Source organism: Thamnophis sirtalis, unplaced genomic scaffold (genome assembly GCF_051295495.1).
Source record: "Thamnophis sirtalis isolate CommonGarterSnake01/CBP01778 unplaced genomic scaffold, rThaSir2_p1.2 scaffold_3, whole genome shotgun sequence".
Lineage (NCBI taxonomy): Eukaryota > Metazoa > Chordata > Lepidosauria > Squamata > Natricidae > Thamnophis > Thamnophis sirtalis.
The window spans coordinates 150155415-150179049 of NW_028261383.1; the positions used below are offsets into that span (position 1 = coordinate 150155415).

General features: G+C 44.8%; 1 protein-coding gene across 5 annotated transcripts in view; it reads right to left on the reverse strand.

Moving 5' to 3' along the window:
* Positions 1-4132: 4132 nt before the first annotated feature.
* Positions 4133-23635, reverse strand: part of RBMS2 (RNA binding motif single stranded interacting protein 2) — an 80978-nt gene continuing 61475 nt past the window's right edge. For 2 of the 5 annotated variants that reach the window (XM_087710392.1, XM_087710395.1), the window contains exons 5-14: positions 23183-23340; positions 20055-20134; positions 15349-15458; positions 11981-12027; positions 11701-11794; positions 10220-10270; positions 9120-9233; positions 8952-9032; positions 7820-7906; positions 4133-5332 (exon numbers count right to left, since the gene is read on the reverse strand). In XM_087710392.1, the coding sequence (XP_087566518.1) occupies positions 7826-7906; positions 8952-9032; positions 9120-9233; positions 10220-10270; positions 11701-11794; positions 11981-12027; positions 15349-15458; positions 20055-20134; positions 23183-23340 (816 nt within the window). In that variant the 3' untranslated portion in view covers positions 4133-5332; positions 7820-7825. The remainder of the gene's footprint in view (positions 5333-7819; positions 7907-8951; positions 9033-9119; positions 9234-10219; positions 10271-11700; positions 11795-11980; positions 12028-15348; positions 15459-20054; positions 20135-23182; positions 23341-23635) is intronic. The other 3 variants (XM_087710394.1, XM_087710393.1, XM_087710396.1) reach the window with 3 other exon arrangements.

Here is a 23635-nt window from a genome sequence, read left to right on the forward strand (position 1 = left end):
CTAGTAGAATTGGATTTGAAACCCTGCTCCCTGCAATTTCCCCCATCCAATAGCCTGGGCTTTGGTTCTGGAAAATGCTATCTCCTATTCCACATCCAAGATGACCAACAGTGAGCCGGTCCCAATCTCTGGTTCTAAAAGAGGAAGATCCATCAACACTTCAGAAGAGCCAGTTTTCAGAGATTGAGGGTGGGGGGAGGATAATAAGGCAGGGAGTCTTGAGGCCTTTTGTCTTCATTTAGAAATGAACCCTGCAGTTTGGAGAATTGGGTGCGCTGTGATCCTGTCTTATGGGTTCAAGATTATGTGAGCGGGACACATCTAGACTAGACCACAAGTGGGTTGCCCCCTTGCTGGAAAACATATATTTAGCTCTTTGCCACAAACATTTATGGATCCATTAAACATCATCATAAAGGTAGGGAGGGCTGTGGGATTTTTTTTTTTAATCATGTGCCCCGGACTTGGACAAATGCCATCAAAAGGACAGCCAACACAGAGGAAAGCTTCATGCTCTTTTTGGGTGGGGACTTGCTTAGGATATGCTAGGTATCTAACGGCAGCCGAATACCAAATGCACGGATCAGAAAAGCAATCAGGACAGGCAGGTATGCTGAAAAAAGGAACACCCGTTTCCAGAGCAGATCTTGATCTGGCGCTTGCATTTTTACAGAGCCGTTGGGGGCTTTCAATGCAGACATACATTTCTGTGCACAGATAAGCATCCCAGCATCCCTCAGTGAGGGTCAGATTAGCATTACACTAGAGATGGGACAGAAATATTGGGGACGGGTCTACAAATCCACATCCCCCATTCACCCTGAACGGAACCCGCTTACTAGCCACACAGGTGTTTGAGGTTACACTACGGCTACAAAACACAGGAATGTGCACATTTACTTAAAAGTTAATTTCCTGAATTTATGGGGATTTCCTTCTTGGTAAGGACTGCTCTCTTAATCATAACTAAATTTTACAGAGCTGTATCCTGGATTTCTTTGCTTTTTTAAAAAAAACAGTGCTGGAAAGAAGACACAAAATTTAGGAAGCTAGGATACTCCTCATTTCATATAAGCAGTAAAATAAACCTGGTAGCTAGTTAACTATAACTTCTTTGATCTCCCAAATTAGCTTGGGTTCAAATCCCCACCGTTTGCTGCTCTGTTTTACAGCTTGAAGGCAAAGCCAAACCAAGCCAAAGATTTAGCATTTATCTGTTTTAAAGTCCTGATATCAGGATTTGCTAATTTTATTTACTTTATTAAATTAATCAATGATTTTAATAAATAATTTAATTATTTTCAATGCTGTTCCTACTATTTTAAGAAAATGGTGACCCTGATTTTAATGATTACACCTGAATGCCTAACTCTAACCCTAACCCTAACCCTATGGTCAAGCCTAACCCTTGGTGTTTATTTTCTAACAGATTTCCGAGTTAGAGTCTAGCCAAAGGGAGTTTTTAATTTTGCTTCTTTGATTACTGTTACATTTAAAAAGGGCCCAACTCTAAAGGCTCTGCAAGCACAGACTAAATTGTAATCTAGGGCAGTGGTTCTCAACCTGTGGGTCGGGACCCCTTTGGGGGGGTGTCGAACGACACTTTCACAAGGGTTGCCTAAGACCATCGGAAAACACATATTTTCAATGGTCTTAGGAACCGAGACACCAGTTTTACGGTTGGGGGTCACCACAACATGAGGAATTGTGTTAAAGGGTCGCGGCATTGGGAAGGTTGACAACCACTGATCTAGGGGTTGAATAAATCTATCAGTTGCCCATCATCAAATGCCTAAATATCTAGCATATTTCCCACTCCCATCTAAAATAGGTAGGGGAAGGAGTGCTTGGAAGTGACACAAGCCAGAAGAATCTTAATTGTAAACACATCAATTTGGGGAAATCAAATTTAAGGATCAGGAGACCCTATGGACATCCCCCCCCCTTTTTAAAAACAACAACAAGGGTTTCATTAACCTCTGACTGCTAATTGTTTGAGCAAGATCTCGTAGCAGATTTGGACAAGCAGTTATGAATCCTAACCTAGCAAGAAATTTGGCAGCACGAATCCTATCAGAGCAAGAGGGGGGGGGAAGGGTGTGCCTTTCTACAGATCTCATCCACTCCCAAGAAAACTTCATAGGACAGCTTTCCTCAACTTGGACTGCATACAAAAGGGTCATCGGGGATTAAAGAGAAAACGCAGGGTATCATGGAGGGTATCTGCTGTAACCTTTCTAAAAGCTGCTCAAAAAAATGGGAGGGAGGAAGCAGGAGAGTGGCCTGTTAAGGACCAGGTGTACCCCGATGTAGTCTGAGGTTGCAGCCCGTATTTAGAGCAAACCTGGAACCAATTTCAAAAGTAGAATCCTTTTATAGCTTGTATTTACTCTAGGTTCAGATGCAAGGAGTTTCAAAGTTTCCCTGCAGTTTGGCCTGTGAGCTCTGCAGGCAAATCACAAGAGGGAAGGGTGGGTGGTATCAACCCCCAACCTAGCTGGGAAGTTCCTTTACTCATCCTGCAGAGACTGGGGGCTCCTCTGCCTTTGCCTCCCAAATAGTCTGAGTCAGTTGGAATCAGAATCTCAGTTACTGCATTTTCATTTATTTTTTAATTGTTTCTCTAACTAGCCACCCCAACCCATTTTGGGACCTGACTCTGCAAAACGCCACTTGGCCACGGATGAGGGCCCATCGAAGATCACGGAACATAAAGATGAAGGCAAGCTTGCATGCCCCAAAAAAGGCACTTCAGATTCTCTCAGCACTAGGGGGACAGGGTGGTGGTGGTTAGGCCAACCAGGAGGTTCTAGCCAGGCTAGAGAAAAGGGGCACCAAACGTAGCCAGCCTTTGGATCCACTGGGTGCCTGCATTGTCGGTCTTGCCTCTCTGTTCTGGGGGGGCATCACGGCCGTGTCAGTGTGTTGCCCCTTGTCACGAGCAATGCGGGAAGGGATCTAAACTAGTCTGGCTGAAGGATTACGCGGATGGGGCGAACTCAACCCTCCCCAAATCTCCAACAGGAAGTCCACCTGCTCTTTGCTGGGTCAGGAGCCATGCTTTCAAAATGGCCAAGACGGCAAAAGGACCCTGAGCCACGTCCCAAGTCCAATGACACTCGACAGATATATTTATGCCACTTCCTCCAATGCCACAGATCTCTCTCCGCTCCCTCCAAAGACATGGATGGTACGCACACAAACCAAGACAGATAGGGACCACATGCACACGTAACTCTTGCTTTCCTAGACTCCCGTGACACCCGTATGGCCTCCGCCATTGCTCCTTCCTGATTGTCAGCTGCATAAGAGCCATTTCTTCAAAGGAAGGGCCCAGCAGGGAGGAGGGGGGAGGGGGGGAGGGGAGGAGAGGAAAGGGGGACAAAGTGATCGCAGCCCACGGTGGGAGAAAGCAAACGGTCATTGGAACAACAGGATGGAAGGGATCAGCTACATGCCAGCTGGGCTGGGCTGGGGGTGACTTTATGGTGGAAGAGAGGATGACTTTTAGCACCATCTGGTTGGGGGAGGGGGGAGAGGGGGAAGGAAACATGCAGAGGTGTCTAAAGCACTTCAGGAGGCTCTGCAGGGAAACACAAGGTAGGAAAGGCTGAATTATTGCACATAATCTCCTCCTATTGCAAATCTCAGGGCGCAGCCAGCAATCAAGGGCTGGGGGAGGGAGGGATAACGTGCATAGTAACTAGGGTCTCCGGAGGGGAGGTTGGGAGTGGGGTGGGGAGCGGGGAGCTGGGACATCCCCTGCAAGGTGCTCGATGCTCCTTGGTTGCTTGGTTCACGGCCATCGGGACGGGCTTCCTGCAGTCCCCACCAGTCACGGAAGGAGAGCACCTGTTCCCAGCTGAGTTGGTCGAGAGAAAACGGACGCACTGTGGACCTGGGCTTGGTGGGCATGCAGGAACTGGGTGTTGGGGTGGAAGGGGGGGGGGGCTTACGGCAGCACAGTCCGGACCGCAGGCAGCAGAAGGCACTGTGTGTGTGTGTGTCTGTGTGTGTGCGTGTAAGAGTGTGTGTGTGTTTGTGTATCCCGGGGATGGGGGACAGGGCGAAGCACTGCTGCTGGCAACGTGTCCATTCAACGTCCGAGAGTCCAGAGGTGACGACGCATCACTGGCGGCAGATTCCTTAGTCCGTTTATTGTTCCCCTGGTCCAGGGCAGGACGGGGCAGGCGAGGGGGGGGGGAGCCTCCCCATGGAAGCAAAGACAGGTCTGCACAGAAGCTCAAATCAGAGTCCAAAACATCCAGCAAAAAATAGTCCAATTGGACAGAGGGCAGAAATTGAGGTCTGGCGCAAACTCTGTTTTTCTCTCTCTCTCAGCTGAGGCAAAATTTATGCCAAAAAACAAAACAAAAAACAGGATTAAGTTCATCCGATGCCTCCAGCCGCATCATTTCATTCCAACTTGACAAGCATTAAGCAAGCCCCTCTTTGCTGCCGCCAAAAGTTCAACTTTTTTTTTTAAGATTTCCTTTTTTTCTGAATTTTTTTTTGTAAATTTCCTCTTTTTTATTTTTTTGTAAATTTGTCTTTTTTAGAAAAAAAATACCCTCTTGAAATAATAAAATAATCCTTTCAAAGCAAAATTCCCTCCCCGCTCCCACCCCAAGGAAGAAAAAGAGGAAGAAGAAGAAGAAGAAGAAAAAAAAAGAATTCCGCACTGATTTTTATCCTACAGCTGCGAGGTGGGGCTTTTCAGAGCATTTTTTTTCCTTATAAAACAACAACAAAAAAAATATTCAAACACTTTTGCATATTTGTCCTTTAAAAAATCTTTTACATGACCAAAGAAAACAAAATGAATTCAAAGGAGAAAAAAAAAAAAACCTTCCTCCCACAGAGGTACCGAACCAGCTTTCCAAAAGAAGGGGGGGAAAAATTCATTTTCTTCTCTGGAGAAATTCTGGGGCATCCAAAGCGTTTGACTTTGCTGTTATCAAGAAAATAAACACGCACGCACACACGCAAACACACACGCTCAAACATACACGCACAAATGTTCTCGTATTAAAATAGTCCTTAGTCCATCTGTACATCTAAGGGTCGGGGGTATTTTTTTTTTCCTTTTCTACCCCCATTCTAACCTCCTTTGGTTCCTCGGTGACAAAAGTCTATTGCGGTTATTTCCTTGTTTAAAAAACAAAACAACCTTTTTCTTTGCCAAAAAGAAAAAGAAGAAAAAAAAAAGAAAAAAGAAAAAATGGTTCCGACATCTTCTAAACGCAGCACAAAATTTTAACAAAAAGAAAATAAAGAAAAACCACGTTGTCTCCCTCGAAGTGATTGCTCAGAGTTGAGCTGCTCGGTGGCACTAGAGGGATGGAAAATGGAGGGAATTACGAGGAGAGTGGGCAACAAAGACCAAAGTGGAGGTAGTTAGCATGGCACACAAAAGCAGTAAGCAAGGAGAGAAACCGTCCCATTCCCAAGCCTTCCTCCTTTAGCCTCTCTTCCCCCGCTTCTGGCAGCCACCCCAATGTCCAACATGTTAGGAAGCATTTGAAGGACCTATCTGAGCACACACAACCTTCTCGGCCTTAACCTTTAGCCACTTACCTATGTGGGAGAAGGACTTTGAACTGAAGGGGCAGACATGGTTAAAGATAAAGGATCCGCTCACATATATGTGCTAGTCGTTCCTGACTCTAGGGGGCGGTGCCCATCTCCGTTTCAAAGCCGAAGAGCCGGCGCTGTCCGAAGACCTCTCCGTGGTCATGTGGCCGGCATGACTAAATGCCGAAGACACACGGAATGCTGTTACCTTCCCATCAAAGGTGGTCCCTATTTTTCTACTTGCATTTTTTACGTGCTTTCGGACTGCTAGGTTGGCAGAAGCTGGGGCAAGTAACGGGAGCTCTGTTATGTGGCGCTAGGGATTCGAGCCGCCAAACTGGCGGCCTTTTTGATAGTCAAACTCAGCATCTTAGCCACTGAGCCACTGCGTCCCCGTGACATGGTTAGGTCTGAAATAATTAGGGCAACTCTTGCACCGAACACTTGCTGCAGAAGCCGTGCCCCGTGTTTCCTGCAGTGAACAAAGGAGACGCCGTTCTGAGGCAGAGAACATTGGCGTCCTTCAAGTGTTCACTGTGGGAAATATCAATGTCACACCTGCCGCTCCTTCCAAAAAAGGCCATTCCGAGAGTTGATCTCAGAATTCCAAGTGGAGAGTCACATGCTTGGGAGAACAAACGAGTGTTGTGACACCTTAAAGATCAATATATAATTTAGGTCTCATTGAACAAACGAGGCCGATATGCAAAAAGTTCAGCAGGTGATCTTCAGTTGTTCCTGAAGGTCATCTACCCTTCAAGATCATTGGGTCACAAATTGCCAGGCTATGCAAAGGCGAGAATCCTTATTAGTCTCATTAACATTCCACTTTCTGCTCACTCAGTTTTGTGGTTGTGCCCAAAGTTCAAATTTGATGATCCTGATGGAAAAAACCTGAAGCTAACATAGAAACTGGGCCTGTTCCTGGGACAAGGAGGAGATTCTGCATCCTATCTCAGTGAGAAGTTTGATTTTTCTTCATTTTTGGAACTCGGGAGGTGGGGCAGCCTCCACCAACCTAGGTGATCTCCATTCTCTAGGTGAGAATGCCTCAGTCACCACAGCTACCGCTAAGAACTCTGGGAACAAAGGCCATACACTTGAACAATGTCCGGCTCGCTCCAGAAATGCTCTGTGGAACTTGATGTGGAGACTCAAATCTAGCCTCTTGGCTTCCTTTTTTCCTTATTTGGGAGTAACCAAGTAGTTCATCTCCCTGTCTGTCCTTGAAGCATCTCAAAACCCTTTTTATTCTCTTTTAAATTAAGCAGCAGGAAGAAGCAGGGCAGAGGTGGGGTCATACCCATTCGGTCCGGTTCAGTCGAATAGGTAGTAACTCCGGTAGACACGTGACCTACCAGTTCTATCCTTGGCGGTGCCATCTTGCTTTTCTGTTCTGCACATGCGCAGAACAATCCTCATTGAAAAAAATGTAATTTTTATTCCGTTGTGTGCATGTGCAGATCATTTTAAGTGCAAATGTGCGACTGGTGTGCAGAAAATTTTTTGGCAGCCGAACCGGTAGTCACCCTTGAAGCATGGGGCTCAGCTACAAGCCTTCTGCTTGGCAGCTCATTTTCCTTCTTTTTAGAGATTAAATCCTGCTTAAAGGGGTTTCCTGCAGTTGCATGAATCACATGGGGTGCTTTTTGACTTTGGGGAGTGGGGGGTGTTTAATTTCCAAGCCACACTTGCTGTCCCTCCATGGTAAAGAACAGGGAGGGGAGGACCCTGGATCTCATTTTCCAACTGGCCATGACTGGATGCTGTAAAATAGAGATTGAGGTTCCTCTGCCAACCTCCTCCTACGATACATTCCCAGTTCTAGTCAATGTCCCAGCGTCTCAAATGCCATCTTAACCTCCTTTACGGAATCTTCCTGGCACGTGGATGAGACAAATCCAGGTTTCTGGAGTTGCTGGAGAAAATATCTTCAATGGACTCCTAACTCTTACTTTATCTCATCTTTTTTACTCTCCACACCTCTCCTCCTGCTCTTGGGAGGAGAGAAAAGGGCTGTGTGTGGGTGAATCTATCCAGATTGCTCAAATTACCCTGAGAGGGACCCTCCTGGGCTCGAGGGCCGATGCCCAAGGCACTGGCCATGAGCTTCAAATTCACTTATTTTCCGGAACTGGCAAAGGATTAAGAAAATGAAAAGAATGGAGCTATCTCTGGCAGAAGAAAACTAATATATATATATAGATATATATAGATAGATGCCAGTGGCCTTTCCTGTCCTTACCTGTTGTTACTTGTTGTACTGATACGAATAGGCAGCATGATCCGATGGAGACTCCACTGTCACGTGGCTCTGCTGGCCACTGTTCTCCTGTGACAAAATACCCATTGGGGGAATTGGGATGGTAGCCATATCTTCCCCAAACCTTTCAGCCCCATTAAGACAAGCAAGGTCAAATCACTACGTGGCTTGGTAGGGAATCAGACCTCTCCACTTGCCTCATGAAGACCTCAGCAGATTGCCATGGACTTGGAAACTGGTCTCCAGAGACTCCTCATCTTACCCCCAAAGAAAGACCCATCCACCCCCCAAAACCCTGCGATGGGTCTACTCAGAGGCTTTCTCCATGTTGCCTGTTTAAAGCTCGGCATATAAAGACACTATGTGGCTGGGAAGAAAAACTTTGCAAGGGCCTCTGTGGGAAGACACCAGTGGGCAGAAGTAAGGGCTCATTTCAGAACCTATTAAAGATTAGTGGCTGATCGAATTCCCAGACTAATTTGAGCTAGTTTGGTAAACGTCATTATCCAAAGCACATTTATGCCATAGCTCCTAAGGACCAGGTGGGGTGGGGTGGGGTGGGGGGAATGGTGAAGAAGAAAAGGTTACAAAAGTCATGGCAAGGGTGGCAGCGGAATATGGGAATCCTCTTCCATTCCCCAGCATTGCCATTTCAAAAATCTATAAGCCATGCTCTGGGTTTCCACTCACCCACTTACCCTCGGTAACCTGTTCCTCTTTACTGGAAACACACAAAACCAAATTGTGTATCAGCGCAAGATGAACAATCTCTGAATAGGCATGTAATATATATATATATATATATCTCAGATAAATACACAGTCCAGAGGCTGAGTTCACACAACCCACCAAATCCCAAACCCAAGTTAATAAACCACAGTTGCTGTGTTCACATAACATGTGACGCGACTCCCTCATCCCCACCCACCCCCAATGGCTTAACATAAGAGCCAGTTGCTACGGCAAAGGTTCAGATCCCGGAAGAAAATAAGGCACACATTTTCCATCCCCATTTTAGCTTACTCAGAGCTGTTATGTGAACTCAGCGTGAGGCATAAATCTGTACCAAGGAAGCACTCCTAATTTAAGCAGGAAGGCCCAAAGGGCCTCTTACCTCAACTGCGACACTAGAGGAAGGCACCGGTGTATACTGGGGGATATAGGCTCCTTGCATAGCTGCTGCCGCTGGCATATACTGGCAAGAAGGAGAGAAAACGTCAAGAGGCGGCAGCAGGACTGAGTCTCAAGCCCCACACACAAAAAAGGCAAGGAGAATCCTTACTGTGCCAGCACTGCTGAGGGACAGATGGCCCAGCTGTTGGGTGAGAGGCCCCATCATGGAAGTGGGCTGGATGGAAATGGCGTGGTCCATGGCAGGTGTGAGCACCGTCCCCTGCTTGGGAACAAAATGCTAACTGAGTAAAAGAGGGCCCCATTAGAGACAAAATGGAAAGTAATGAAGGGATGAGCCTATCAATATCCTAAGAACAACGGGCATCATAACGGTATGAAGGTACTACATTTCCCAAAGGTTCAAATCGGGGGATAATTAGAAAAGGTGAGACATGCTGACTAGCACGCTAGGCCACACAGCACTTTGAATTAAAAACAAAAAAGGTTTTTCCCACTTGAGTACTAAAGTATATTAAAGGTAAAGGTTTCCCTCACACATACAGAATGTGCTAGTCATTCCCAACTCTAGGGGGCGGTGCCCATTTCCGTCTCTAAGCCGAAGAGCCAGTGCTGTCCAAAGTCGTCTCTGTGGTCATGTGGCCGGCATGACTAAATGCCGAAGACGCATGGAACGCTGTTACCTTCCCACCAAAGGTCGTTTCTATTGTTCAACTTGCATTTTTTATGTGTTTTCGAACTGCTAGGTTTGAAGAGCTTGGACAGGAAACGGGAGCTCACTCTGTTATGTGGCACTAGGGATTCAAACCGCTGACCTTTCTGATCGACAAGATCAGCGTCTTAGCCACCGAGCCACCGCGTCCCTTTTAAAGTATATTAGTTGTTATTTAACACAGATGACACATATGATTTTTTTTACCCTCCTGACCCAGGAAGACAAGCAGAACAAAACACAAAACAGTGACACCATTTAATCTCTTTTCCTGTCATTTGGTCTAGAAAGGGAGAAAGCCCAAGCTCTCACAAGTTTAAAAAAAAAAAAAAAAAGCCAACTCCAACTTTCACTGCTCCATCTGAATCCACAATTAAAGAGGTTAATCAGCACCGGGAGAACTTTTGCAACATTTTCCTTAATGGAGGATTCCAGGTAGGTAGGTGGCAGGTAGGTGGCAGGTAGGTAGGTAGTAGGTAGGTAGGTAGGTAGTAGGTAGGTGGGTAGTAGGCAGGCAGGCAGGCAGAAATAGCTCTCACCGTGGGCTGCATGAGGTATGACTGATGGTGCATCCAAGATGGACTGTGGACCTAGAATAAGAAAGGGTGTTTTATACAGGGTCTCTTAGCAAAACGCCCCTAAAAAGTAGACTGAGTTATTCATCCCCGTCATGAAGGAGACTGAGAAACAATATCCAAGTAGGGCAGATAAGATTTCAACAGGGGACTTCTGGTTCACAGCTCACCCCCTTGTAGATTTTTCTGCTTAACCGGTCTTGCCCCACTCTGGGTTCCCTCCTAAAAATTGGGCTTTGGACTACAACTCCCATAATCTTTGATCATGGGTCATGCAGTTTGGAAGGCCACTTTAAAGGCAGACCTTCCCCGTCACACACACAGTCAGCGGATAGCTACATTTTCTTTCCTTAAGCTACTTTTTTTACCTAGACTAGATGACTTCTAGTAGCTGAAGGGAAGATACAACAGGAAAGTCAAAAAGAATTATCTTCCATTTGTTCTAAAAAAAAAAAAATCGGACAGGTGTTCTCATTTTTCCCTGGTGGGGAAACCCAAGGGATTGGACAAATGCATCAGCCCCCCTCCATGTTGGCTTGGTCCTTCACAATAATGTCACATCATTTCTTGCCATTTCTGACTCGCTATTAGTGACCCCCCCAAGCCATGTTAATCACAGAATCTTGTTATTCTAGGCGGCCAACACATCAATCTGTTAAGTCCTCTGAAGCAGGGGCCTCCAACCTTGGGCATTTTAAGACTTGTGGACTTCAACTCCCAGAATTCCCAGGCCCCTGCTCTGAAGGGAAGAAAAGAAAGGTTGTGTTCTGACTGAGGCTTCCCAAGAGCCTGAAGAAAACTCCTTGTCTCGACAAAAAACCCTTTTTACTAATTTAGTGTGAATTCTGCTCATTCACATCCAGCAAAGTCTGTCAAGGGAGGATTTATAGTCACAGACCTTATCTGACTTGACAAAGTCTGTCAAGGGAGGATTTATAGTCACAGACCTTATCTGACTTGGACAGCTGCCAGGCTGATATCTGCAACCAATTAACTCCACTCCCCTTTCACTCTCTTTTATTTCCTCTGGGAGGGGCCATTTATCTTCCGCCTGTGGCCTTACTCCCAAGTCAACCCCTGTTCTTTAGTTGTTCCCTTTATCTGGCAACTCTGCGCATGCGCACACTGGAAACAGGCTCCAGCTGTTTGTCTGCCTCCCTGATGTCTGACTCCGAAGGCAGCTGATAACTGTCAGACAGCCCTTGGCCCCCTCTCTGCCTCTGACACAGAGCCCTCATCAGATCCTTCCCCAGACTCCAACTGGCCCATGTTCCTCCCCAACCTCCTCACTGCCTGAATTTGCTGCCAGCTCTGCTGGCAGGCCACAACAGGTTGCCTCCTCCTCCTCCCCATTCTTAGTACAGCCGTTTCCAAGCTCTCGTCTCTTGTAATGACTCAGAGGTCCCGGCTTGTCTTGTCCAGTATTAGCTGCAAAAGCAACACACCTGGTAAGAGGAAACAGGTGATGGGAGATAAGGGGAGAGCGCAGTCTGGGCAATCATCCTGTTCGGAGCCAGGCTGTAGGGCGTTGTATAGAACCTGCAGCGAAAATAGGAATCGCCTGTTAGAAGTCTGTCCCAAAAAACTGAGAGAGGTCTCAGCAGGACTCTCTTCCCAATGGTTGCCATGCCAGTTTAATTCTGCCAGGCCCCATTTTTCATATCATTTCTAATGGAAAATATTACTGTACCCATAAAAGGTGAAGGCACAATAGCAAAGACATACCCGTTTTGTAACGCTGTTGTAGGGTCATAAGTCAAGGTCATCCCACCCTGCAGGAAACAATAGTTAATTCACATAGGGCTCATGCCTTTTCCTTTTTCCCCAATGCACCAGGTTCTCAGCTCAGGGAAGCAATAGTTATGATTTCACCTTTCCAGGAACAAGTTGCAAGCCTTCTCCAAGCCAGCAGAAAGCCTGTTCTCTCAACCAGCTTAGTGGCATGTCAGTACAGCTGGTCAAGCTGTTAAGGGAACGTTCTCCTGCTGTCTCTAAGCTTAGCCTGCACACCTTGTGGCCAGTTCACAAAATCCAAAGGGAGGGGCGGCAAACCAGTTCACTTCCGTGCCAGGGATGCAGTTGTAGACTTCCCGCAAGGAAATAGCACACTGACCTACCACGGAGCGGTGGGAGAGATTACGTTGAAAATGGTAGCGGGACATGGGAACCAAATAGCCAAAATCTCTCCGGAGAAAGGAGAGACATTTGAGATTACTCATATGTATTCCGGACAGCTATTTTTTTGTGAATACATGATAGGAACCAAAAATTTTGCCGCTGCTCGCTATCAGCGGGCAGTCATTGGACTACAGGTAGTCCTTGAATTATAAGCACCATTGAGCCCAAAGTTTCTGTTGGTAAGTGAGACAGTTGGTAAGTGTTTTGCCCCATTTTATGACTTTTCTTGCCTTAGTTGTTAAGTGAATTACTGCAGTTGTTAAGTTAGTAGCAAGGCTGTAAAGCGAATCTGGCTCTGCAACTGTCATAAATATGAGCCAATTACCAAACACCCCAATTTTGCTCATATGATTACAAGGATCATCAGTGCAACAAATAGTTGTAAGTCACTTTTTGGGGGGCTTTTGTAACTTTGGACTGTCACTAACATATGGTTATAATTCGAGGACTATATGCACCGGAGCCAGAGACATTATTGTAGCCTTTCCTAGACTCAAGGTTCACCTAAACCTCACTTCTTAATCACTTTGGACTTTATTTTTGTATTGCTTTTTAAAGATTGAGAATTTTCAGAACCACAAGTTTTATTGTATTCACTGGGTCAAGGGTTTTTGTTCTTCAATTTTCTTTCTTTTCTTTGGGAAAATCATGAATTTAAGATTTCATGAAATCATGAATTTAAGAGTTTGCTATAAACTTTTTTTGAAAATACAAAGTTATTACAGAAAATACAGAAAAAGTAGGTTCGAGAAATTTTCAAATAGATTAAAGAGATGAATTTGAATTAAAACTTTGACGTTAATTCAAAGGATTTTCCTATGGGAAACATTCCGTGCTTACTTTTGAAAACAAATAACTGATGACTTTGAAGGCACAAGGTAATGAATGTATCAATGGATTTATTGAGTGAGCTATATGACTTTTGGGTGCAAAAATAATTTTAAAATCTGCCAGGATAAATAAATTAGATGGTGTTATGGAAGAGAAACTGATTTTATTGAATAAAGTTGAAATTGATCTAAATGTAGATGTAAAAATGTATAAGCAAGAGGGAAAAGGTGAATAGTGGATACAAAAAAACGGAGCTGTTGGACATACAAGTGAAACTGATTGATTGGGGGTGGTGGTGGATGCAAATAATAAACCAGAAGAGTGATGTTAATAATCTCTTCATACGGGATTTGTAAAAGGAATTTGTTAAAGTTGTCAACAATTTTCTGAGAAGAAGCATGGAGAATCTGAGGAGTGAGGTGGATAACCTCTTTACACTGGATCTACAAAAGGGCTTGAAAAAGATGCCAATGATTTGGTGAGAAGACATGAAGAGAGCATAAAAAGAAAACAGATGTTTGAATATTATCTGAGGAGACTAGAGGTTGTTAATGAGAAAGGGGAAAGATTACATACAGTGTTTGGTTTATATGATCAAGGTTAAAAGAAATGGATTGCTAATTCTGATGACATTTGATGGATGTTATGTAGACTAAAACTAGACAACAATGTTTTAAAAGTTTTGTTTATTTATAAGCCAGTTTGGTCTAGGCACCAGGCTAGAAAGCAGGAGGCCTTGAGTTCAAGTCCCAACTTAGCCATGAAAGCTGGGTGGCTTTGAGCCAGGCATTGTCTCTCAGTCAGTGGTGGGTTCCGGATCCCGATGCAACTGGTACGGTGCAACGGGGCCCAGTGCCACCACATGTACGTCTGCAGCGCACGCATGGGTCCTTACCTTCTGCAATGCTCTGCGATGCCACCGCAACGCTCCAGCTGCTCAGTGGAGCGTTGCGCAGGTGCGGTACGCTGTGTGCGCATGTGCAGATGGCCTGTTTCCTTCAAATACAGGTAAGGAACGAGGGCGGGCGGCCCTCCGGAGCACCGTACCGGAACGGTACCCGGTGCTCCTGGCAGCTCCCGTACTGGGGCATACCGCCAGCAACCCACCACTGCTCTCAGTCCAATCCACCTCACAGTGTTGTTGTTGGGGAAACCAGGAGGAGGAAGGTGTGTTGTATATCTTTGAGGTATTTGTAAAAATAATAAAGCTGGGATACAAATAAATAAATATTTGAAGAACTGAGATCGGGAGATTTGTTTAAAGAAAATGAGGAATAAATGTAAAAACAAGGAATCAAAATGGGTTTATTGAACATACCGTATTTTTCGGACTATAAGGCGCATCGGTGCCTAGGATGCACCAAGAGTTTGAAGAGGTAAGTCAGAAAAAAAAAAAAAAGGTTTTGTCTTCCCCGGCCCCCAAGAGCATTCTGCATGCTTCAGCAGGACTGGGGAAGGCAAAAACGCCCCCGTTTTTCACCAAAACAAGAGCATTTTCCCCTTCTCCCAGCCCTGCTGAAGCCTGCAGAGTGTTTCTGGGGGGTGGGAGAAGGCAAAAGTGCCCCCATTTTTCACAAAAATAGGATGCAGGGGTAGGGCTTCGGGAGGCCAAAAATGGCTGTATTCAGTGTCTAAGACGCACCAAAATTTCAACACTCTTTTTTTTGGTGGGGGAGTGAGTTTTATACTCCGAAAAATATGGTAGTTTACAATAGTTATGTTGCTACTTCTTGCCTTAATGGACTTTTGCTGGGGGAGATGGGGTGATGAGGTTTTAAAGATTTGTTTAATCTGAAAGAGAAAGGGATGGGTTGTGGGATGAAGAAATGATTAGTTGTATTTTGAGAGAGAGTGAAAAGTTGTTAATGTTAACTATACTTAACTAACTGGGCTTTTTAAAAAATCTTTTGTAGTTCCTATTAGTTTTATTTATACAATACAATTCTTAATAAAATTATTGCCAAAAAAAGGGGGGGGAGTTCCATGCTAGGAGCAAACGTGTCAAATAAACTTTTTATCAAGTTCTCGTTGGGCCACCATGTATGACCAAAGGGGATTCTGTGCCCACTGAAATCCGCTCTTACCGTATCACTTTCCCTTGGCCAGGCTCGCCCATTCTGCACATATTTGCCCTGATTCTGGCGCTTCTTCTGACCACCATCAGCAAACTTGCAAAGCAATGGATCTGGAGGAGCTGCAAGGAAAAAAAAAAGGAGCTGGGATTAGCCTTGGGACTTTTTGTTATAACGTATCTGGACACTCCTGGTATGAACTCCTAGGTCTCCGTATTCTCTCGATGCACTTGAATCTAAACCTAAACCTTCTCTTCACAGATGACTGGATGCACTGAATTCCACTCCACACATCGTCCCACCTGTGATGGACTCATTAACAGGATGCTACTTTGCTTTGTAGCAATAACTGCTGTTATCAAACCTGAGTTGCTCATTGTCCCTTCTTCTCCTTGACTTCATCCTACCTCTGAACCACAGATACCCTCCTCTTTCTTTTCTTTCTTTCTTTTCTCCATTCCTTTCTTTCCCTCTCTCTTTCTTTCTCTCTTTCCCTTCCTTTCTCTCCCCCTTCCTCTTTTTCTTTCTCTCCCTTTCTTCCTTTCTTTTTTCTTTTCCTTTCTATCTCTCTCCTTTCCTTTCTTTCTTTTCTCTCTCCCTCTTTCCTCCTTCCTCTTTTTTCTTTCTCTCTCTCACTCTTTCTTTCTCTCTCCCTTCCTTCCTTTCATTCTCTCATCTGTCCTCTTTCTATCTCTCTCCCTTCCTTCCTTTTTCTTTTCTTTCTTTCTCTCCTTTACTCTTTCTTTATTTCTGGCTTTCTTTCCTTTCTCTCTCCCTTTCTTTCTCCCCCCCTTCCTCTTTCTTTCTTTATCTCACTTTCGTTCTCTCTCTCCCTTTCTTTCTTTCTTTCTATCTCCCTCTTTCTTTCTTTCTTTCTTTCTTTCTTTCTTTCTTTTTATCTCTCTCCCTTCCTTTCTTTTCTTTCTTTCTTTTCTTCCTTTCAATCTCTCTCCTTTCTTCTTTCTTTCTTTCTTTCTTTCTTTCTTTCTTTCTTTCTTTCTTTCTGGCTTTCTCTCTCTCTCTCTCTCCCTTCCTTTCATTCTCTCACCCGCCCTCTTTCTATCTCTCTCCCTTCCTTCCTCTTTCTTTTCTTTCTTTCTCTCTATCCTTTCCTTTCTTTCTGTCTTTCTTTCCTTTATCTCTCCCTTTCTTTCTCTCCCACTTCCTCTTTCTTTCTTTATCCCACTCTTTCTTTCTCTCTCTCCCTTCCTTTCTTTCTATCTCCCTTCCTCTTTTTCTTTCTTTCCTCCCTTCCTTCCTTCCAATCTGTCTCTCTCTCCCTATCTATCTATCTATCTATCTATCTATCTATCTATCTATCTATCTATCTATCTATCTATCTATCCCTTCCTTTTTCTTTCTTTCTTCCTTTCTTTCCTTCCTTTCTATCTCTCTCTCCCTTCCTCTCTCTTTCTTTCTCTTTCTTTTTCACCCATCATGGCTAGAAATAAAGAATGAAACCTTCTGCAAATTGTTCAGGATCCAGCCGTGCTGAGGGGAAGTCAGAAGAGCTAGCTAGTATCAATTCTGAGACTTTTATCAGACCATCTGCAGACTTTTATTTTAACATCAGTGCTGGGCCTATTAGTATTTTGAAGGGAATGCTACAGCCTCCGTCCAGAGTGTGTGTGTGTGGCCCAGGCAGCTTTCCATGTAAAGACTTGCAGACTTCGGTGTCATGCTACTGTTTTCCTTGAACTCTTGTGGTTAACCTTCCTTTTTGTTGCCAAGCAACTACTCTCTTCTCCCACAACTGGGAGAGTGTACAGAGCTACATAGCATTCTGAATTACTACCACATGAGTAGCACTTATGTACAAGAGGACACTCCTGCTTCCCTCCACTGGACCCTTGGCCAGCAAGTCAGAAGGGCCAGTTGATACATGCACTGAAACCAAAGGAGCCTCTATTCTGTGAGTTATTGGGGGGGGGGGCACAGAGGACCAGGTATGGCCACTTTGGAAAAGCAGATGATTAAAACAGCTTGTCAAAAAGGAGGCATCAAATAATTGGGACAGAGAATATATTTTAATGGGTCTTCCCCAATCAGATACGCTTCCTGTGAGTGGAGTGGCTGTGTTCCCTCTCCCCAAACTCTTTTTCGTTATGCGGCCTAGTTTTATCGCAGCCAGCACTGGAGAGCCTGTAGCTGTAGCCACTGCAGCATCGGAAGTGACCTGATCGAGCGCTTCTCCAACACAAAGACTCTTTAGGTGATTTGGGGATAGTCATCCTCTCTCAGCATAATCCATCTTTATTGTTGTGGGAATTAAATTAAGGTCAGTCTCCATGTAAGCTCCTGGAGTGTTCAGGCAAAATTGGGGACATGAATGCAATGACTAATAACCACCTCTGTAAAGGGAAGCTAAGGGAAACGAGTGGAAGACAATGCGATATTGTACTTAACAGACATGATCAATTGATAACAGCCCGGAAATGGCAAGAAACCCTTAATTCTTAATTCTTTTGGTAGATGTGCACACCTACCTTGAGATGGGAGGAGATGGACACAAATAAGGAAATAAAAATGTCCCTCTTATAAATACCTTTGCCGGAGTGAAGTCTATCTATTCCACAAGGACCATGCTGTGAAATGTTACTCCTTGTAAAAAGTAGGATTCCTTAACTCTACGACACCTTCCCCCACACATTCCTCTTAGAGCAGTGTTGGCAAAGCTTTTTGGCACCGAGTGCTGAAATGGAAGCGCACGCAAGGGCCAGAAACTGGAAGATCAGCCACCCAGTGCACATACGGGCACCGGGCACCTGACCTTCTAATTTCTGACGTGCATGTGGCGTGCCAAGAGCTGCTGGCCAATGCGCATGTGTGTGCTCGGAATTTGGAGTTTGCATTTAAAGAATATTCATTGGCTTTATCAGTTCCTCGTCACAGAAACAGGAAAGCAATTGCTTCATGCCCTGATCATCCCTTTAGCTCAGTGTTTCTCAACCTTGTCAACTTGAAGATGTCCGGACTTCAACTCCCAGAATTCCCCAGCCAGCGAATGCTGGCTGGGGAATTCTGGGAGTTGAAGTCCGGACATCTTCAAGTTGACAAGGTTGAGAAACACTGCCTTAGCTGGATGACTGCAACAGTCTCTTAGCAGATCAATTACAAAAACAATTACTACCAGCCTGCTTTCCATTGAGGACCTGTATGCTGCACGAGTCAAAGAGAGGGCCGTGAAAATATTTACAGACCCCTTCATCCTGTTTCAACTCCTACCCTCAAAATGATGCTATACGATGCTTGTGTCTAGTTGTTCACACCAGAACAACTAAACACAAGGACAGTTTTTCCCCGAATGCCATCACTCTGCTAAACAAATAATTCCCTCAACACAAACTATTTACTAAGGCTGCATTACTATTACTATTAATCTTCTCATTGTTCCTATCACCCATCTCCTCCCACTGCATGACTGTAACTTTGTTGCTTGTATCCTTACGATTTATATTGATTGTTTCCTAGTATGATTTGATTACTTATTTGTACCCCATGACTATCATTAAATGTTGTACCTTATGATTCTTGATGAATGCATCTTGTCTTTTTATGTACACTGAGAGCTTATGCAGCAAAGACAAATTCCTTGTGTGTCCAATCACACTTGGCCAATAAAGAATTCAATTCAATTCAATTTAATTCAATTCTAGTCTCTAGTCTCTTCTATTCCCTGAACATCCCTTAGCTGGATTATTGCAACAGTCTCTTAGTAGGTCACCTAAGATTCTTATTTTATTGATGATCTAGATAGTGTGTGCTATGCTGGACCTTCCCTGAATCAATCCTTCCTTCCCTCTATTAGTGGGCTCCCAAGTGGCTACGTATTTATGAAAGATACCGACTCTAATTGCTGGCTAACTCATTGGGTCTTGCACTTTGGCTGTTGGGTTTTCACAGGCACATCTATTTAACTGGAAAACCTGATGGTGGTTCCTCTCTGTGATCTCTGTGAACCTTTAGCTATGGGCGAATAGTACCACCTCATACTAAAATTGTGACATCAGATTTGAGAATTGTTTTCTCATTTTAATGCCAGCCCTCTAGAACCAGCTGCTGCCAGAGTCATGCCCAGACATCTAAGCATTTGGAACAGTACTAAAACCTTCCTTTTAATGGAATTTTTTACCCCCAAGCTGGTCAAAATATTAATTATTTGGGCAAAAATGCTTTGTTGTTTAGATCTGACTTCTAACGTCTATTTTAACAGATATGGGCTATTCAAGTTATTGAGTTTATATAGTACAGTGGTGGCGAACCTCTGGCACACGTGCCAGAGATGACACGCAGCACCTTCTCTGTGCACACGTGCGCTGTTGCCCCAGCTCTGTTTTGGGTCTCTGCGCACATGCACCTCCCGATGGCCAGCTCACCTTCAGGTCTCTGTCACACATGTGCAGGGTGCCTGTCACCTTGCAGTTTGAGTGGGGGGGGGAGGCATGCACAGGGCGTGCACACACATGAACCCACGACTTTCAGTTTGGGCACGTGGGCATTTTGGGCACTTGGTCCCTAAAAGGTTCCCCATCACTGATATAGTTACCTTAATTGCAGGATACGGAGTTACCATACTAATGTCTCAATGTTGTTTTATTGTTTAGTATGGTGCCCTTTTAAAAAAAACTCTACTATTTTTGCTGCTGCTGCTGCTTCTATGACCTTAAACTTTTGTTCTTCCGGCAAGGAACCAATTCACCCTTATAGTATTTTCTCACCTGGGACCCCTGGAGGAGTCTTGATATATTTGCCATTGAAGTGGGTGATGATTGCTTCACACTTTTCTGTAGACTCCATCCTGGAGAAGTAATGAAAAGAAAGCATTTATGAAGCTGGGATGGAGTAAAATGCCAAATGTTTCTATTGGGGAATAACTAGGGAGAAGAATGTGCTCTGTAACAAATGCTGTGGAATTCCAAGTCCCTCAGACATGGCCAACACAGCCATCAGGAGGGACGATTGGGCAACTTCGGCAAGATATCTACACAACCTGCTCCTGATCGATGGGGCCTGCAGCTCAAAATATAGCAGATGTGAGAGTTACCGACTCATAATTCCTATGGAGAAATTCATCCGTTTATATATTTTGCTGAACTGAAGAGGAGCTGAACTGAAAAAACAGCTCCATGTCAACTCCAGTTCACGTCAATACCCATTCCAAGTTGTCGAGATTGAGAACCAGTGCTTTAAATGGCCCTGCTTCCATTTAAAGCAGCGTTTCCGACTCTCAGCAACTTTTAAGATGAGTGGACTTCCAACTCCTAGAATTCCCCAGCCATCTGGAAGTTGAAATCTACACATCAAGATGAAGTTGCTAAGGTTGAGAAACACTGATTTAGGAGCTGCGGTGGCACAGTGGTTAGAGTGCAGTACTGCAGGCTACTTCTGCTGCCTGCCAGCTGCCTGCAATTTGGCAGATTGAATCTCACCAAGCTCAAGGTTGACTCAGCCTTCTGTCCTTCCAAGGTGGATAAAATGAGGACCCAGAGTGTTGGGGACAATAGGCTGACTCTGGAAACCGCTCAGGGAGGGCTGTAAAGCACAGTGAAGCAGTATATAAGTGTTATTGCTATTTAGAGGACTTTGCAGAGAGGAAGGGATAGGGACATTGGGGTGAGTACCCTGTAATCATAAATCCAGGTACTTAACTTTCTGTTATGCTCAGAGACTTGTGATGATGGTATTTGGAAAGGTTAGATAGGAATTAACAGTCCGTGTGATTCTCCTAGATTCTCCTAATCAAGATTCATCAAAGGCAACAGATCAAATTTGGAAAATTTATGCGATATAACCCGTTCCTAAACTATAATTCCTTGGGGAGATTTACACAAAAAATGAATCCAAGCATGTAAAACCTGACATCAGAATTAACCTGGGCTGGTTTTGAACTGTAGCCGTTTCCCAATCACTGGCAGGATATGAATTTATGACTCCAAGTAGTTCCAATATTTCACTGAGCTTTCAAAATGCTGGCCTGTGTTTCCACGTGGCTCTGCTATGATGATTAAACACCTCATTTTCTTGTTATTCCTTTTGGCTTTCAAACACTACATTTAAGGACTCGTGAAAAATATTTTAGAGCTGCAGCGTTTGATAGAAAGCAGGGAAGGGGGGAGGGGGGGAAGCAGCTTAGACAGAGAGAGAGAGAAATAAGTCTTTTAATTTCTCTCCACTCTTGACGAGGACCAACCTCATCCATTACAACTAGCCGTAGGAAACAGGAATATGTAATTAACCAACCATTGCTAATTCTACCTAACAGTCCAAGTTTACCTCTCCAGGTAGGAAGGAAATAAAAATGGAGGAGCCAGGAGCGGGCTGCTGCAATGTGAACATCAGCCAGTAGGGGGCAATATAGGACAGAAAAGAATGGTCAAACTAAGGCAGGAAAGGGAGACTGGAACAAAACTGACCACCCAGGTAGATACCTGAGCAGCAAAGCAGCAACAAAGGAGCACACACCTATGCTTAAAATTAGTTCCACACCACAGCCAGACAAATCTTTAGCAGTGATCTTGGGTTAGAAACCATATGCATAAATGTGTATTTTCCTTCTCCTTAGTAAACAACGCTCCACAACCTTGTGAATCAGGAAACTGTAGGATCAATGGTGCTTCTGCCTTTCAGCATTCCTGTTCCACATCAAGCCATTTCTAAATCACTAGTTTTCTGCTACCAGTTTTTCTCCCCTTCCCTCTCAAGCAATTGACTGAATATCTTGCTTCTAACCTAAGGCTAAGCTCAAGACTGAACAGCAGTTGGGTGGCGTGGGAAAAGTGAATGAGGTAGCCTAGGGCTTTATAGTCCACATCAAAACATCTGGCCCGCAAGTTAGCCACATGTTGTAAGGCCTTAGGACAGACGGAAGTGCCCACTGACGTTCAGCTTTTTCTGTCGGCCAACCAAACATGGAAAGGAATCATTTTGAGTGTCGATGCTCTTCCATCTTTCGCTGCAGCCTCTCCTAATCTTTCAGGAACATTTGGTGATACAGTAATGGATCAGAAATGGAAAAATACACCTGGTAATAAACCCAACGTAAAAAGGTCAAAGTTCCCCTCGCACATATGTGCTAGACATTCCCGACTCTAGGGGCGGTGCTCATCTCCGTTTCAAAGCCGAAGAGCCAGCGCTATCCGAAGGCGTCTCCGTGGTCATGTGACCGGCATGACTAAACGCTGAAGGTGCACGGAACGCTGTTACCTTCCCACCAAAGGTGGTTCCTATTTTTCTACTTGCATTTTTACATGCTTTCGAACTGCTAGGTTGGCAGAAGCTGGGACAAGTCATGGGAGCTCACTAGGGATTCAAAGCGGCAAATTGCCGACCTTTCTGATCGACAAGCTCAGTGTCTTAGCCATTGAACCACTGCATCCCTATCAAACCCAACATACAGTGAGCTAAAATAATACAGTTTCAGAAAAACATAGAAAAATTTTCACAGAAATGCCAAATATCTAGTTCCAGGGAACCAACCCAGAAGAGGAGTGTGGCTATAGCTATCCTAACCCTAAAACTTAGGGAATAGGGCATGGAAGAGTAAAAAGGCACCTTCACCACCTTGAACCCAGAGGGAAATATTTGCAAATGCTCCATGCGTAAGGGAATATTTAGCCCAGCAAATTTCTGTGCAGGTATTCCTACAGAAAAAGCATCCTTGGGCAACGGAATTGTTCAAGGTGCTCGTTCCCATAAGGGATGCGAATGGATCACATTTCTGAGGGTTCCCCCAGTGAACATAGGCTATGCCAGTTTGTCCTTTCCAGCCAGCACTACTGTGGAGAGCTGAAGAGGTATACCAGGAAACCAAACATTCTCCAACCCTGTCCCAGCCATCCTGCCTGACCTGGCAAAGCCAACTCCTCGGCTGGTGCCGCTGGCATCACGTAGGATACGTGTCGAGATGACTTGTCCGAACGGTTTCAGCATCGACTCCAATTCAGCCTCATCCATGCCCAAAGGCAAGTTTGACAGGTAGAGGTTGGTAGGATCCTGCTCCTGTTGCTATGGAAACAAGAAGTCAGGCTGTTGCCTAGCAATGGTCCATCCCATCCCGGGGACGCATTCCTTTGGACTCTCCCTTCCCCTTCCTGAACGTATCACCTGCCTCTGTTGAGATGCTTGCTGCCCCCCCTTCCCTAGGCACACTGGGGCCTTTCTATCTATAAAGAGAACTCAACGTATTATCTCGGTTGAGCGCCCGGCTTCTGCTCTGAGCAACCCCGCTGGGGAGACTCACTGCTGTGAAGCAGAATGAAGAGAAGCTGAAACACTGGAAGGATCCAGCATCCAAGGAGAG